The 16697-nt window shown below is 40.4% G+C and overlaps 1 protein-coding gene across 5 annotated transcripts in view; it reads right to left on the reverse strand.

Annotated features, from left to right (window-relative positions):
• Positions 1-307: 307 nt before the first annotated feature.
• LOC100441246 (argonaute RISC component 4) overlaps positions 308-16697 on the reverse strand; it is a 50981-nt gene continuing 34591 nt past the window's right edge. For 3 of the 5 annotated variants that reach the window (XM_009252590.4, XM_063719371.1, XM_054555442.2), the window contains exons 16-18: positions 7904-8005; positions 7139-7338; positions 308-4701 (exon numbers count right to left, since the gene is read on the reverse strand). In XM_009252590.4, coding sequence (XP_009250865.1) covers positions 4593-4701; positions 7139-7338; positions 7904-8005 — 411 coding nt within the window. In that variant the 3' untranslated portion in view covers positions 308-4592. The remainder of the gene's footprint in view (positions 4702-7138; positions 7339-7903; positions 8006-16697) is intronic. The other 2 variants (XR_010138440.1, XR_010138441.1) reach the window with 2 other exon arrangements.

The raw sequence follows: 16697 nt of genomic DNA on the forward strand, positions 1-16697 counted from the left end.
ATGCAGAACTTTCTCCTCTGGCAAACTATAAATTCCCTAAGGAATTGTCCCTGCCATGACTTAGCAAAAGGACTTGCTGGTGAGAATTTTTCTAAAGATGAGACTGGATAGCCCCAGGTTGGATGAATCCGGAGAAGTCTTACAAAGTGTGTGGCCACACTGCCCTCTGGAGACTGCAGATTCTTCTCAAGCATTGCTTAAATAGATCTTCCCATTAAGAGCCATATCCAGAACTCTGATCAATTTTGTAAAAGTTTTCATAAGTGAAATGTTGCTGAAAAGCTCTTCTAAAATTCTCAAATAGAAATTTCTTTTTTAAAAGTTTTATTTTAGTTTTAATTGACACATAATAATTGTATACCAAATAGCAATTTTTAAAAATAGGGAGACCCAAGAGTTAAAAACACAAAGTTTTTCCACTGTTCTTTGTAAAATTTCTCATACTGAGGAAATTGTTTTTAAAAAGCAACCATGTATGTTGCCATTACAGTGTACTGCATACTTATTAGACAATTGACAGGAAAAACAACTTTTGGCACAAGAATGCCAATTTATTCCTTTTTTGGACACATAAACACAAAATATCCCTGCAGGCCAAAAAAAAATTGCAAAATTTAAACGACCATCATCTTATCTCAACATGAGGATACAATCCCTCCCTTAATAGTTTAGAAAGTACCTCGTATTGCTAGAGACATACATCCAATCCAAATTTAATAAAATACATTTTAAAACATTACAGGTCTAATAATATAGAAACAAAAATCACACCATTAGTCAAATGAACAAATGCAAACATTTTCAGCCACTAGACATAGAAAGAGCATGAATATGTCAATAGCAAGGCATAAGAAAATGGTTAATCAATAACAAGATCTTTCCTTTAATTTTACAAGGAAAACTTCTTGGAGTTGAAACAGTATTGATACAATGCCCTCAGCCTCCACTTTCTTAAAATGAAAGCAGAGCTACCACCTTGCTATTGAGCAAGAAAATATTACAGCACATTCACAAAAGGTCGTTAGGACAGGGTGGAGAGGGTGAGCCTTGTTAAACAGTGGATTATATTTTCCCACTTGCAGGGTAGGCAGCTTTGCCAGGTAGGCAAGCTCTGATAGAGGCTGGGCACCAGATCCTAAAACACAGACCATATAGAACATGTCTGCTTGAAAATCATCACCTTTGGAAGCAGCAAATAGAATTTACAGTAAGAATTAATATGTTCTGCTGCCCAGAACGCTGGCTGCATTAAGCCAGCTAGTTCACTTTATAAACCATTCAGGATTCAACAGCTAAGAACAACACCACCAAAACATAATTGGTTCAACATTTGGGTCATCACCACTCTCTTAATGTCCCCACTTTTTTTTTTTTTTTTTGAGACAGAGTTTCGCTCTTGTTGCCCAGGCTGGAGTAACAGCTCACTGCACCGTCCACCTCCTGGGTTCAAGCAATTCTGCCTCAGCCTCCCGAGTAGCTGGGATTACAGGCATCCACCACCAGGCCCAGCTAATTTTTTGTATTTTTAGTAGAGATGGGGTTTCACCATGTTGGTCAGACTGGCCTTGAACTCTCGACCTCAGGTGATCCACCCACCTCGGCCTCCCAAAGTGCTGGAATTACAGGCGTGAGCCACCGCGCCCAGCCAATGTCCCCACTTCTTATCCCCAAATTATTACTCTTTAGCATTGCTACATTTAAATCTTTCACACCACATGACAGTGCCTAAATAGGCTGCATTTAAAAAACAAAAACAAAACCAAACCAAACAGCCTAAAACTACTTCTACAGAATGCACACCTCCCATTGATTGACACATGCATAACGATTCAGTCAGTCCCGAGGGGGTTACCTATTCAAATTGTCAAGCCGAATTAAAGTAAAACTATGCATTCAGACTTGCTTGCAATCATATTGCTGCAACTCTGATTCTGCAGTGATTAGCTCTAAAGATTCACCCCTCAGCAAGTTTTTGCCAATAATCCCAGTTCTTCCAAATTTCTTTCCTTTTGTCCAAAATGACAGCATTGCACCTTTAATGGTACTATTTTCCTATAAAAATAGGCCTCCCGGCTTTTCTTCCACCACCACACTGATTTACCCCAGTGTACCAGGACTGACTGAGGTCTTACAAGCTGTATTGTTCCAGGTCGAGCGTAGAGCAAGACAAGCTAATCAGGGCTTTCTGGAACATGGCCTTGCTCCCTGCTCCATACATGCCAGGAGATGGTGAGAAGTGACGCTTCTTCTGTGCGTTATTAATAAGCAAGCCCGAGGCACTCAAGTGCAGATGTGGTGCCCGCTGGCCAGCCAGCCAGTCACAAAGAGTTCTTCACATCTTGGATTCCAGCGAGTCCTCCTTCTCCTAAAAACGCTTCCGTTTTTTCCTCCTCTTGGGTCCAGAGTGGCCATGCTGAAGGGTATTCTCTGTGCTCTCCCTGAACAAGTGTGAATAAAAGCAGCAGCCAAGCAGCCAGCCCCTCACCAACATGTCCTGATTTGTATTATCCAAGTGAGGTATTTGCAAAAAAAAAAAAGGAAAATTTTAAGAAATTAACATCTACCATCTCTTCACTCCTGGCTATGTTGTGCTTCATTTTACAGAACTTGCTTTCATCCCACTATCTGCAGGGATTAAGGACGTCTGCACTCAGCTTAATGAGCAACAGGCCTCGATCAACATTATAAAACTCTCTCTCAGAGGCCAGTCTCAGCAAACACAGGTGGCGCCGCTGATCAACAGCACATGGAAATGTAAACTTCAATGTATTTACAAGTTTATTTAAACGACTGAAGAAAAACAGTGCTTTATATTGCTGGGATTTTGAGAAGGCTAGTTTACGAGATTTGGACCGTCTCATGAGTTCAAGCAAACACCCTTCACCATCATTTCCCCACCAGCAGTTTCCAGGCAGGGGCGGCAAAATTGTTTTCACCCCATTGTGTCTATCTCTTTCCCTAGCTCCTTCCTCAGCCATATAGAGTGTGGCTCCAGGCCTTTTATCCCCTTTTCCATCCCTCACTCCTGATGTCCTGGATAGAGAATTACAAGTCAGTAAACTCCGGGCTGGGAAACACTGGCTGGTGCTACCAAGACACTATGTAACTGTTGTCCATTCACAAAGTATTATCTACACTACATACAGAATATATTTTCCCCTACATTTTAACTGATGCTCGCTTTAGAGCAACTCCCTTTGTTTGGACAAGAAAGGAATCCCATCTCCCTGTGAGTGGAATCCAGAATCTATTAAGAAAAATCAACCTTTTCCACACAGTTTTAGTTTAATAAAAGGAAGGAAAACCCACCAAGTACATTTCAGGTCGAAAGAGAAGCAAAAAATTTGTACTGCAAGTAGTTGTGTGAGTTACCTTGATTCCCAGGAAAAGAAATTTTAAATGCTGGTACATTTTTGCAAGTTGCAGCATCACTCATTGTACCTTAAGGACTGGCAAAGCCTTTCCAATAAGGAAGCATCCTGGTTCTAGCTTATTTTAAAACAAAGTGACAGGACATCAACTGTGAATATAAAACAGGTAAAAATAATTCTTTAAAAAAGCATGGAAATATATGTCTTTTCTGACTGGTTTCAGAAATTGCCAGATTATGATATATAAGAAATAGCTGATAAAATCATACCGAACTCTCATCTAGAAAACTACATTGTTGGGGAAGGAAGAAGAGAGACCTTAAAAAATGTTTATTGCCAAAGTTAAGTTTCTATGAGAAAAGTTTAAAAATCATTTAGATTTAACAAACCACACAGCAGCATAAAATGGGCACTTTTGAAAACTTGGAAAAATATTAAAAGCAATTTTTTTTTTCCAAATAGGGGAAACATGAGTACTTTTATCATGGCAGTGTTATCTCCGTCACTGTGACATGCATTACATCTGTTTATGTCACACATTCACAAAAGTCGACCAAATAAGAGAACTGCCTATTTGAATCTGCAGCCAAATATAGTGCAAATTGCCTGGCAGCATGTACTTGCACCAGCACAAGTCTGCAGAGATCAATAAGATAAAGTAGTAAAACTAATAAAACTCTGTAAAACTTTCAAAAATTAATGCTCATTAAAGGCATTTACAGTGGCAAAGTCAGAAATCTTCATTAAAAAGTCTATGGACCCACACAATTAAATAGTTACACTGAACTGAAGTAGATTGTTTGGTTTTTCTCTCCCACTTATGCATATACCCCACTCAATGACTACAGAAAAAAGGAATAATCTTCTCTTCTAAGACTAGAGGGATGCGGTGAACACCACAGCTAGCAAAATATTCCATAGAAACCCTTCTTGTAAAGTCCTTTAGAAAGTTCAGGCTGATCAGCCTTTGCACATTGAGGTAAAAATTCAGTCCAGTGCATCAGAAAAGATAATCTATGAGTATCTATTACTTTAAAAAAATGGCTCAATTTTGTTGATGCATCAGACAGTGCTGCAAAGTATAGATTCAGTGCAACTATTCCAAGCTGCTGGTAGAAGACCACCTGAAGTCAACTTGGCTCGATCTAGAGGCGGTAGGCATTTGAAACATTTTGAGGCTGCATGGGGTGCCAAATTGGTTGAGTTCTTTTTCTGAGACTCTCAGGCAAAATACATCGTGTGCTGGGTATCATGGTGGATTTGCACAGCCTTAGCCAAGGCCTGAGGATCCCGGCCGTTGCTCTGTCCTGACACATGACTGCCTTCCGCACTGTAAAGAGAATAAAACAAAACAAAACAAAGCAAAACAAACAAACAAAAAACCAAAAACAACAACAACAAAAAAACAAAAAGCAGGTGTAACAGAAGACCACTTCAAACTTCACACGTTTCAAATAGCACAAACAGTACTAGATTCTAGAATATCTTAGGCTTAAGCTTTAGCTTCTTGAATAATTCGTTATGTCCTTCTAAATATCAGTTGACTCAACTGAATTTCCTTTTTTTTTTTTTTTTGAGACGGAGTCTCGCTGTCTCCCAGGCTGGAGTTCAGTGGCACAATCTCGGCTCACTGCAAGCTCCACCTCCCGGGTTCACGCCATTCTCCTGCCTCAGCCTCCCGAGTAGCTGGGACTACAGGTGCCCGCCACCACACCCGGCTAATTTTTTTGTATTGTTACTAGAGACGGGGTTTCACCATGTTAGCCAGGATGGTCTCGATGTCCTGACCTCGTGATCCACCTGCCTCAGCCTCCCAAAGTGCTGGGATTACAGGCGTAAGCCACCGTGCCCGGCCAACTGAACTTCTTTAATGGGCTGCTGCAAGAATTAAATAATATAATGTCTGCAAAGACACAATCCTTAACAGTATCCATATAAAGATTTCCACTGCCCACTATGTCTGGCTAATTTCTTTAGGCTTCAGTCAAATGTCATTTTTCCACACAGAAATATTCTTTGACTTTAAGGTCCAGGTCAGAGCCACCTGGAACATGCTTTAACAGAATCCTACATTTTTCTTTCATGGTACTAAACACAATTGAAATTAAATTATTACTTGGGTAATTATTTATTTTCCCACTGGGATATAAACTCCAAGAAAGCAGCAATTTTGTCCACCTTGCTCACCACTGTATCCTTGGTGTCTAGCACATAATACAACAAAGTCTCAATAAACCATTAGTTGAATGAATGCATCTATGTACCTAGCATAGTGATGGAACATAGGAGATTCCCAGCAAATGCTATTGTGCTACCAGTCTCTTCTTGTCTTCCCCTCACTAACTATATAACCTTGGACACATAATAACTCCTCTGAACTTTGGTCTTTGGGAGTAACAACAACAACTTCTAAACATACTACTTAAGGATACCATGTGATATAAAGGGCTTGACAAGCTGTAAATCCCCATCCCTCTTCTGACTTTCTCTTAAGTGATTATTATCCTTATCATCTAGGCTCAAAATCTTAGCCATCTTTTACTTCACCCTCTCCTCTGACATGCATATCCAATTAACTGTTAAGTCCTATCTATTCTATCCTAGGAACAGCATTTTACATTTAACAAACACAGTATTGCTCTAACATACTTTTCCAGCCTCATACCTGCTTGTTCCCCTTTAATATCCTCCAGCCAAAGAAAATTTGCTATTGTACAAACACGTCACTTGCTTTCTCTCCTTTGTGTCCCTTGTTCTCTCTGCCCTGAAAATTCTTTTCTCTTTTTTGTAGAGCCATTCTACCCATCCAGCTATGAAATCTTCTCTAAAAGCCACTCCTCTGGTGTCCCACTGCACTTTTATCTGTACTGACTTGGGCTACTTGTCAGTTGTATATTTGCCTGTATTGTCTCCCATACTGAAACATAAAATCCCCGTGGACAAGAAACATGTCTTACTCATCTTAGTATTTCTAGCACCTAGCACAGTACTGGGCACACAGTCAATACCTAATAAATATGCCGAATAAATGAAAGCACATTACAGAAGGGAAGGTACAAAGCCACAGTTGGAAATTTTCCATAATAGTGTATTTTCAACCCTTACAGAAATAGACTTGCAGTGGAATGTCTACTATTTAGCAGCTGAATTCAGACTTGGGGAAGAGCCCAGAAACTGCTACACTTCACAGATGGTCATTTGGAAAAGAAAATTAATGCAGAGAGCTTGTGTAACTATTTAATAGTAGCTCAGGAACAGGTCAAAATATCAGATTCTCTGATTCTCCTGAGATGTCTATTTGAGAATGAGAATGATCTGCGCCCCCACTCCCACACATACATCCGGTTCACTCTGGGGTCTTTTTCCAGAATGTACCAAAAGCAAAGTGAACTGGTCAGGCCTCCTCACTTGCATGAAGTGGAATCCACAGCCCTGTGACTGCTTTGATTGGAGCTAGGGTACTGTGTTGACCACTTTTTGAGGCTACTTAGGACCTGAGCAGAACTGAAATGCATTTGGCTCCATGGGAGAACCACAAGCAGCTCCAAATTAAACTCCTTTAGAGACACCATACAAGTATAAACAAGCCTGAGCACTTCTTGGACCAAAAGTCACATTACAAGCTCTCAGAGGCACATGCAATTTTATTTGCTCCTTACAATTTAAACTCTGAAAGTTTAAATCCTTAAAAAAGTTTTCTATCGTAGTTCATTTTTTTAACATGCTACTAAAATATAAAGAGACTTTATTGTGCCTAAGAAACTTGCCTGTCATGATCTTTATCCACCAGATGATACCTTGCCCTAAATGCTACAAGCCGGGCATAATATGCAGGGGCTGGAATAGAGACTGAGCGAGTGCACCTCACATAGGTGTGACACAGCTGGTAAGTCAGTAGCTGGAGTTCATCTGCAGTGAAGCAGTTGTCATCCCACAAGACCTGGTAATGTGAGGGACGGCTGGTTCCCTGGGGAGAGAGTTTTATGATTAATGTTTTTTGTTTTTTTTGAGATGGAGTCTCACTCTGTCACCCAGGCTGGAGTGCAGTGGTTACGATCTTGGTTCACGGAAACCTCCGCCTCTGGAGTTCAAACAATTCTCCTGCCTCAGCCTCCCAAGTAGCTGGGACTATAGGTGCATGCCACCATGCCCAGACAATTTTTGTTTTTTTTTAGTAAAGATGGGGTTTCGCCACATTGGTCAGGCTGGTCTCAAACTCCTGACCTCAGGTGATCTGCCCACTTCGGCCTCCCAAAGTGCTTGGATTACAAGCATGAGCCACCATGCCTGGCCTGATTAATATATTTCTGACATGACACGAGAAGAGAAAATAATTGAAACCTACTCCTTAAACTCAGAAATACTTCTGCCTAGCACACCTACAAGCAGATACCTAGACCAAAAGATAATTCTAGGATACAAGCATTAACAAAGTTAGGCACGGTGTTAAATAACAAGTCTACTCAAGCTAGTTGCTGAATTTGCAAACATCTTCCTATCAAGTCAAAGATCTGAACCAGCTTCCAAATTACCTGAATTCCTGCATGACTACAGAGGTAAAAGTCAAACTCAGATGGATGTGTGATGGTACTATCCACTGTAGTGCCTGCTGGTACATTGCCACTTTTCCCTACCTACAAAAAAACAAAAAAAAAAGTAATTAGTCATCACAGTGCCAAACTGTGCTCAGGCCATTTTTTTCTTTTGTGTGTTAATTGGGAGCAAGTTGGTAAATGTCTCTTAAGTCTTGAAAATCACTTTCATTCAAGATGTTGAATCCTCTGTAACTTTCCCTTAGCCCAACCATTTTAACCTATAGTATTTCCACAAACAAATATGTTCCAGGATCTCTTCAGGAGGATACAGACAAAAAATATTTTACCCATGGCTTTGGGCTACAACATTATTATATATTTACAGATGACACAGTGGTACGTTCACAAAGGGAAAAAACATTCAAGATAGATAAACTTTCTGAGAAAAAAACAGTTTTATTCCTTACTTGGAGTAAAAAAAATTCACAATTTTCAGTAAAAGATTAAGGAATCTTTAAACTGGTTTACCAGGTTCAACATAACTAGTACTTTTTTTTTTTTTTTTTTTTTTTTTAGACAGGGTCTCACTGTCACCCAGGCTGGAGTGCACTGGGAGGATCACAGCTCACTGCAACCTTGGACTCCTGGACTCAAGGAATCCTTTCACCTCAGCCTCCTGGGTAGTAGGGGCTATAGGCACACATGCCATCATGTCTGGCTTTTTTTTTTTTTTAAGAGACGGGGTCTAATTTTGTTGCCCAGGCTGGACTCAAACTCCTGGGCTCAAGCAATTCTCCCACCTTGGCCTCCCAAAGTGCTAGGACTACAGGTATGAGCTACCACACCTGGCAATAACAAATGCTTTATCAATAATAATAAAAAAAAGTCACTGGCAAATGGTTAGCAGGAAGAAAGCACTGAAACGGGAACTAAAAAATCAGTTTCAGATCTAGGCCTAGCCTTGCAACTATATACCTTGAACAAAGCTTATTATCTTTACACCTCAATCTAATCATCTATAAAATTAGGTAATGTTCTCTTACCCTTTTAAAATTCCAAGCAAAAACTCTACAGACAAAATTTGAAAATCAAATTTCTAGGAAGGCAAGAGGGGAACTTCAGAAATGGATTACAAGGGAAGGAATTACATCTTGCTATTTGGTCACTCTCTTCTGCTGTACAGCAGAGTTCAGTATGAACACATTTATTTAGCATACAGGCACAAATTTGATGGGAGTTTATTTGGCTCCATTTTAACTATTGTTACCTTCAGCTGAAGATCATACACCAATGCATACATAACTCTATGAGTATAGAAAAATCTCCTTCCATCAAATGCATATGTGATCTTGGGTTCCTAGCTGGATCAGAAGAAATCTAATTGGTTCTAGCATTTTTTTTTCCCCCAAAGTGTGTTCTTTAGGAATATTAGCTTTGCAGGATGTGTTTAGGTATTTTACGGTGGAACAAACCTGAGAAATATGGGATCAAATTAAAGTTAAAAGTATTTTTCTACTGTATGACTTCTCAAAACCTTTATTTAGTCATGTATAATCTTTAAAAGGGATATAGAGTATACAGCATTTTCAAAATTTATTTTACCCTTAAAAAAAAAAAGGAAAAAAAAAAAACCTCTCTGGTTCTACGTATGACAGCCTGAAGAGGTGATGCCTTGGAGAAAAGGGAATCCAGGCCTTTTCAATTCACCAGTTATTGCTTGAGCACCCATGTGACTGCTAGGCTCTAAAGCAGATGTTGGGGATGACAGCCAGGGGCATCAAGGGAACTAATAAACTTGCCTTCCTGACTTCATGAAAAGTGTATACAATAAACTGTAACACAATGTCATAAGGGCATATGGGAAGCAATGGGAAAAGCTGATGAGGAGGAAATAGGTGAGCCATGCCTTATAAGTAGGAGCTGAAAAGGGAAGTTGGGTAAAAAACAGGAAACACTCCAAATACCCCTAAACTCAGAAATGGATAAGCAAACTGTGGCTCATCCATATTATGAAATACCACTCAGCAATAAAAAGGGGCAAATTACTGATATATACACAACTTGGATGAATCTCAAATGCCAGACTCAAAGGCTATGATTCTATTTATATGATGTGCTGGAAGAAGCAAAACCGTAGGAACAGAATACATATCAGTGGTTGCCAAAGGCTGGGAATGAAGGAGAAAGGTTAACTACAAAAGGACACCTGAAGATTTTTTGGTATGACAGAATTATTATACAGTCAGCCCTTGGTATCCACAGGTTCTGCATTCAGGAATTCAACCAACTGTGGATATTCTTTAAAAAGGTTTGCATATTCTAATTATACCCTGATTTGATCACTGCACATTATTTGTATAAAAACTCCTATGTAACCCATAAATGTGTATAATTATTATGTGTCAATTAAAAATAAATAAAAATATAAATTTTAAAGACCTGAGACACAGAAAATTGTTAACATGTTTAAAAATTTAATTTTAATATGAAAAAAATTAAAAACAATAAAACATAGCATTTACACTGTATTCGGTACTAAAGCAACCTAGAAAAATATTTAAAATAATTCAACAGTAAAAACTTATACACATTTTAATATATAGTATAACAACTATTTAAGCCTTTACATTGTATTAGGTATTATAAGTAATCTAGAGATCTTTTAGAGCAAACTTGTCCAACCTGCAGCCTGTGGGCTGAATGCAGCCCAGGACGGCTTTGAATGTGGCCCAGTACACATTTGTAAACTTGGGCCGGGAGCAGTGGCTTTCGTGCCTGTAATCCCGGCACTTTGGGAGGCCAAGGCAGGCAGATTACTTGAGGTCAGGAGTTTGAGACCAGCCTGGCCAACATGGTGAAACCCCATCTCTACTAAAAATCCAAAAATTAGCTGGGCATGGTGGCGTGTGCCCGTAATCCCAGCTACTCAGGAGGCTGAGGCAGGAGAATCACTTGAACCCGGGAGGCAGAGGTTGCAGTGAGCTGAGACTGAGCCATTGCACTCCAGCCTGGGTGACAGAGCGAGACTCAGTCTCAAAAAAAAAGACCAAAAACAAATTTGTAGACTTTCTTAAAACATTATGAGATTTGTTTGTGATTTTTTTTTTTAGCCCATCAGCTATGGTTAGTGTATTTTATGTGTGGCCCAAGAAAATTCTTCTTCCAATGTGGTCCAAGGAAGCCAAAAGATTGGACACCCCTGTTTTAAAATATATGGGAGGATGTGCATAGGTTATATACAATTACTACACAATTTTTGTTTTTTGAGATGGAGTCTTGCTATGTTGCCCAGGCTTGTCTCAAACTCCTGGACTCAAGTGATCCTACTGTCTCAGCTTTCTAAGCAGCTGGGACTACAGGTATGCACCACCACACCTTGGTTACTGTACCATTTTATATCAGGGACTTGAGCATATGTGGATTTTGGTATCCACAGCAGGTCCTGGAACCAATCCCCCATGGATTCTGAGGGATGACTGTGTGATGGCTACAGAACTGTATGTATTTGTCAAAACTAGGGCCAGGTATGGTGGCTTATGCCTGTAATGCCAACACTTTGGGAGGCTGAGGTGGGAGGACCACTTGAGTCCAGGAGCTCAAGATCAAACTGGGGAACAAAGTTAGACCCTGTCCCTAAATATATAAATATATATATATATACACACATATATACATATATATACACATATATACATATATACACACATATATACATGTATATACATATATACATACATATATACATATATACATATATACATATATACACATATATACATATATACATATATACATATATATGTGTATATATATATATCTCTCTCTCTTTTTTTGAGATGGAGTCTCGCTTTGTCTCCTAGGCTGGAGTGCAGTGGCGCCATCTCAGCTCACTGCAAGCTCCGCCTCCCAGATTCACGCCATTCTCCTGTCTCAGCCTCCCGAGTAGCTGGGACTACAGGCACCCGCCACCACACCCGGCTAATTTTTTGTAGTTTTAGTAGAGACGGGGTTTCACCGTGGTAGCCAGGATGGTCTCGATCTCCTGACCTTGTGATCCGCCCAGCTCAGCCTCCCAAAGTGCTGAGATTACAGGCGTGAGCCACCGCACTGGCCAAAAAATATATATATTTTTAAATTAGCCAAGTGTGGTGGCACTGGCCTGTAGTCCCAGCTACTCAGGAGGTTGAGGTGAGAGGATTGCTTGAGCCTAGGAGGCCGAGGCTGCAGTGAGCCATGATTATATACATCATTGCACTCCAGCCTAGGTGACAGGGCAAGACCATCTCAAAAAAATGAAAAACAACAACAAAAAGCTTAAGTATGCACTCAACTAAAACTAGACACTAAAAAATTAGGGTGCATTTTACTGTATCTATATTATGCCTTAATAAAAATAATGAAAACAGTGGATGGAATGGATGTACTCGTTCCAGGGATAAGAATGTACAGTGGATATGGGAAATAGAAGATGTATAAGGTTATGGTGAAAGATAAAATGAAAATGTTGTTTTGGCCACCTTGGGAAAACACTAAACACCACAGGAATGCATTTGGTAAGCAATGGGGAATACCCGAAGATTTCTGAGCAGTGGAGTGGCATAATAAGATCTGTGTTTTCACAGCAGGGTAGAGGATGCATTTGTGAAGGAAGAATGGAGACAAGGAGACTGCTAGGAGTCTCCTGCAATAAAACAGTTCTGCCTAGAGTGGCGGGAACATACAACAGGAAGAACTGAGACAAGAGAGATTTCAGGACAGAACACAGAGGACTATTTTCTTTTTCTCTTTCTTTCCTTCCTTCCTTTCTTTTTTCTTTTTTTTTTTTTTGAGACAGTCTTGCTCTGTCGCCCAGGCTGGAGTGCAATGGTGCGATCTCGGCTCACTGCAACCTCCACCTCTCAGGTTCAACCGATTCTCCTGCCTCATCCTCCTGAGTAGCTGGGATTACAGGCGCATGCCACCACGTCCGGCTAATTTTTGTATTTATAGTAGAGGCGGGGTTTCACCATGTTGGCCAGGCTGGTCTCAAACTCCTGACCTCAGGTGATCCACTTGCCTTGGCCTCTCAAAGTGCTGAGATTACAGGTGTGAGCCACCACACCCGGCCTTTTTAAATTTTTTTTTTTTTTTTTTTTTTTGAGACAGAGTTTCACTCTTGTTGCCCAGGCTGGAGTGCAGTTGCACAAACTCCTGACCTCAGGTGATTCACCCATCTTGGCCTCCCAAAGTGCTAGGATTACAGGTGTCAGCCACCGCACCTGGCCCACAGAGGACTATTTTCTAAATGCGTATGGAGGGACTGGAAATGGGGAAAAGAATTTAAAGACAACTCTGAAGTTTCTAGCTTGGCTGACTTAATATACAGTGATGCCAAGTAATAGAATAAAAGGAAAATTGGGGAGGAATAGGTTTTGGATGGGGATAAAACAATAAATAGAAGGTTTAGACATGCTTTGCTTGAAATGCCTGTGGTAGATTGTATTACTGGTGCCAAACATTCCCATGCCCCTGCCTGGGGGAGGATTATACATCCACACCCAATTATCTCAGGAGTGACTTGCTTTGGCTGATAAAATGTGGCCTGAAATGTGTTACTTCTGGGCCAGCACATGGCTTGTCATGTATCTTTTTTCCTCTCTGCCAGGATGACTGGCAATGTTCCAGATAGATGCTTCTTTGTCAGCCTAGGTTCCAAAGGGAGGACAGCAGGGTCACAGCTGCAGCAGAGCCACGATGAATGTGTAATGTGATCAAAAAGCAAGTCTTTGTAAGCCACTAAGATTTGGGTTTTTGTTGTTGTTGTTGGCCTATCTTGACTGATGCAGTGCCTACAGAGAATCTAAGCAAATATGTCTGGTAGATAACTGGGAGTACAGACCAGGAGCTAAAGAGTAGATTGGGGCTGGAAATACAGATTTAGGAATCTACAAGCAAGGGAATTAGCCCAGAAAAGCGGATGACACTATAGAGAGGGCTGAAATTGAGAAGAGAAGAGAGAGAAGTATGAAATGTCGGGAAATATCAGTGTTTAATGGACAGAAGGAGAAAGAGGAATCAAAAAAGTCGATTACAGGCCAGGCACGGTGGCTCACATCTGTAATCCCAGCACTTTGGGAGGCCGAGGTGGGTGAATCACTTGAGGTCAGGAGTTTGAGACCAGTTTGGCCAACATAGTGAAACCCTGTCTCTACCACAAATACAAAAATTAGCTGGGCATGGTGGTATGCGCCTGTAATCCCAACTACTCGGTAGGCTGAGGTAGGAGAATCATCTGAACCCAGGAGGCAGAGATTGCAGCGAGCCAAGATCATGACACAGTGAAACTCCATCTTAAAAAAAAAAAAAAAAGTCTGATTACAGAAACTCCATTTCAAAAAAAAAAAAAAAAAAGTCTGATTACAGAAACCCCATTTCAAAAAAAAAAAAAAGTCTGATTACAAAGGTGGGTAGTAAAGCTGGAAAGTCATTTTGCTAAGGCCAAATAAGGCAATCATTGTCTTAAGTGCTACAAAGAAGTCAGTGTGGGAATCTGACAAAGTATCTCTAGATTTGAAATGAGCAAGTCATTGAGACATCAACTTCAATGGAGTCACTGAAATTGAAGTTAGGCTACAGATAATTAAAGTATGATGTGAGAAAGTACAGATAGAAAGTCAAGTGATTGTTTTTCTCAAAGTTTAGTCGTGAAAGGAAGAAAAGATAAGGTAGCAGTGAGACTGAGGGAGAAGCAGGGTGAGGTGAACTCAGGAAGATTTAAGCCACCTTTATAGGGCGAGAAGGAGGCAACAGAACACAAAAGAGTGAAGTTTTGAAAACCAATGCGTAACTAACCAAGTAAGGCTCTAGAGAAGTCAGGAGGGATTAGGATTGAAAGCATAGGATGGGGGAAAGAAAGCATAGGTGGAGAGATACGAGGAAGGAGATAAGAAAATACAAGATGTAACTGAGTTTGAAAGTAGAGGAGAGGCAGCTGAGAAAATTCTTGCCTTCGAGATCTTGTTTTTGGAGGGAAATAGATGATAGGACTTTGTTGGCAATAGAGTTATTATGAATAGGGTAAGGGACTTGAGAAGAGTATAAAGGTGTGGAACAGATGCTATGGGGAATAGGGTAAATGAAAAAACAGCAGCATCCAAGGCCTGGCTGAGATTTGCTCTCATGAATTTGTAATATGGTTCTTTATTAAACAGACACTTTTGGCCAGGTGTGGTGGCTCACACCTGTAATCCTAGCACTTTGAGAGGCTGAGGTGAGCCGATCACTTAAGCCCAAGAGTTCAAGATCAGCCTGGACAACATGGCAAAACCCCATCTCTACAAAAAATACAAAAAAATTAGCCAAGAGTGATGGTGAGTGCCTGTAGTCCCAGCTACTTGGGAGGCTCAGGTAGGAGGATCACCTGAGCCTGGGGGCATCTAGGCTGCCATAAGCCATAATCATGCCACTGCACTCCACCCTGGGTGACAGAGTGAGACCCTGTCTCAAAAAAGTAAAATCCACCACTTTTCCCCCAGCAATTTCTATCAGCCTAAGAGTAGAGGCAAAATAAATGGGCAAGTGGATTGGCAAGAGGCATGCTTAGAGAATTGAAGATATTAGTAAATGTCAGGGTACAAAGTAGACCAAGAACTGGGACTGTCAATTTTGAAAGGTTTAAAGAATAAAACTACGAGATAGCTTAATAATAGCTTAATAGATAGTTTAGGAAGACAAGCCTAAAGAAGAAGATCTTAAATTTACATGGATAACAAGTCGACAGACAGGTGGAGAGATGACAACAGTTAAGGAGAAGGTAGCAGGAGGTTTTATGCCCAGAGGTCAGGCAAGAGTTCAAAGAATTTGTATTAGCAAAGCCTAAGAAGTAGTATTTTTTTTTTTTTTTTTTTTTGCACAGCATATCTTTTATTTATTTATTTTATTTGACATGTGCTGGTCTACTTTTTATTTAAATTGTTATATATTTTGGGGGCACAGGCACAGATTTCTTATATGTTTATGTTACAGAGAGATAAAGCCCAGTTGGTAAGAAGTACTATTAACCTATGGTTTCAGCAATTTAAAGACAGCCCTTTTAATTTAAAACAGCCCTTTTAATTTAAGACAGTCCTTTTAATCTAAGCTGATTGGATCTGGGGCCCAATGAGAAAACAACCTTGATTCAGAAAACAAAAAGAAACAGTTCAGGCCAAGCACGGCGGCTCACACCTGTAATCCCAGCACTTTGGGAGGCCGAGGCAGGTGGATCACCTGACGTCAGGAGTTCAAGACTGGATTGGCTAACATGGTGAAACTCCGTCTCAACTAAATATACAAAAATTAGCTGGGCATGGTGGTGGGTGCCTGTAATCCCAGCTACTCAGGAGGGTGAGGCAGGAGAATCGCTTGAAACTCGGGAGGCAGAGGTTGCAGTGAGCCAAGATTGTGCCATTGCATTGCAGCCTGGGTGACAAGAGCAAAACTCCATCTCAAAAAAAGAGAAAAAAGAAACAGTTCATCCTCGGATTAGAGACAAAAAAACTAGAGTGTACTAGAAAATAATGGGAGTGGCAAACAAGATTACATGATTAGGTAACAGAAAGATCTGGTCTTCCTAGGGGTGGATCAGAGAGGGCCTGGACAAGATGAAGTAAAGTCATTAAAAAATATCAAAGAAGCAAGATTATCTATTAATAATATAGGTTGGGCATTCTGTATCTGAAATGCCTGGGGATTAGAGGTGTTTTGGATTTTAATTTTTTTTTCTTTCTTTTAGGCAGAGTCTTGCTCTGTGCAGGCTGGAGTGCAGTGGTGT

The sequence above is a fragment of the Pongo abelii genome, chromosome 1 (genome assembly GCF_028885655.2).
Source record: "Pongo abelii isolate AG06213 chromosome 1, NHGRI_mPonAbe1-v2.0_pri, whole genome shotgun sequence".
Taxonomy (NCBI): domain Eukaryota; kingdom Metazoa; phylum Chordata; class Mammalia; order Primates; family Hominidae; genus Pongo; species Pongo abelii.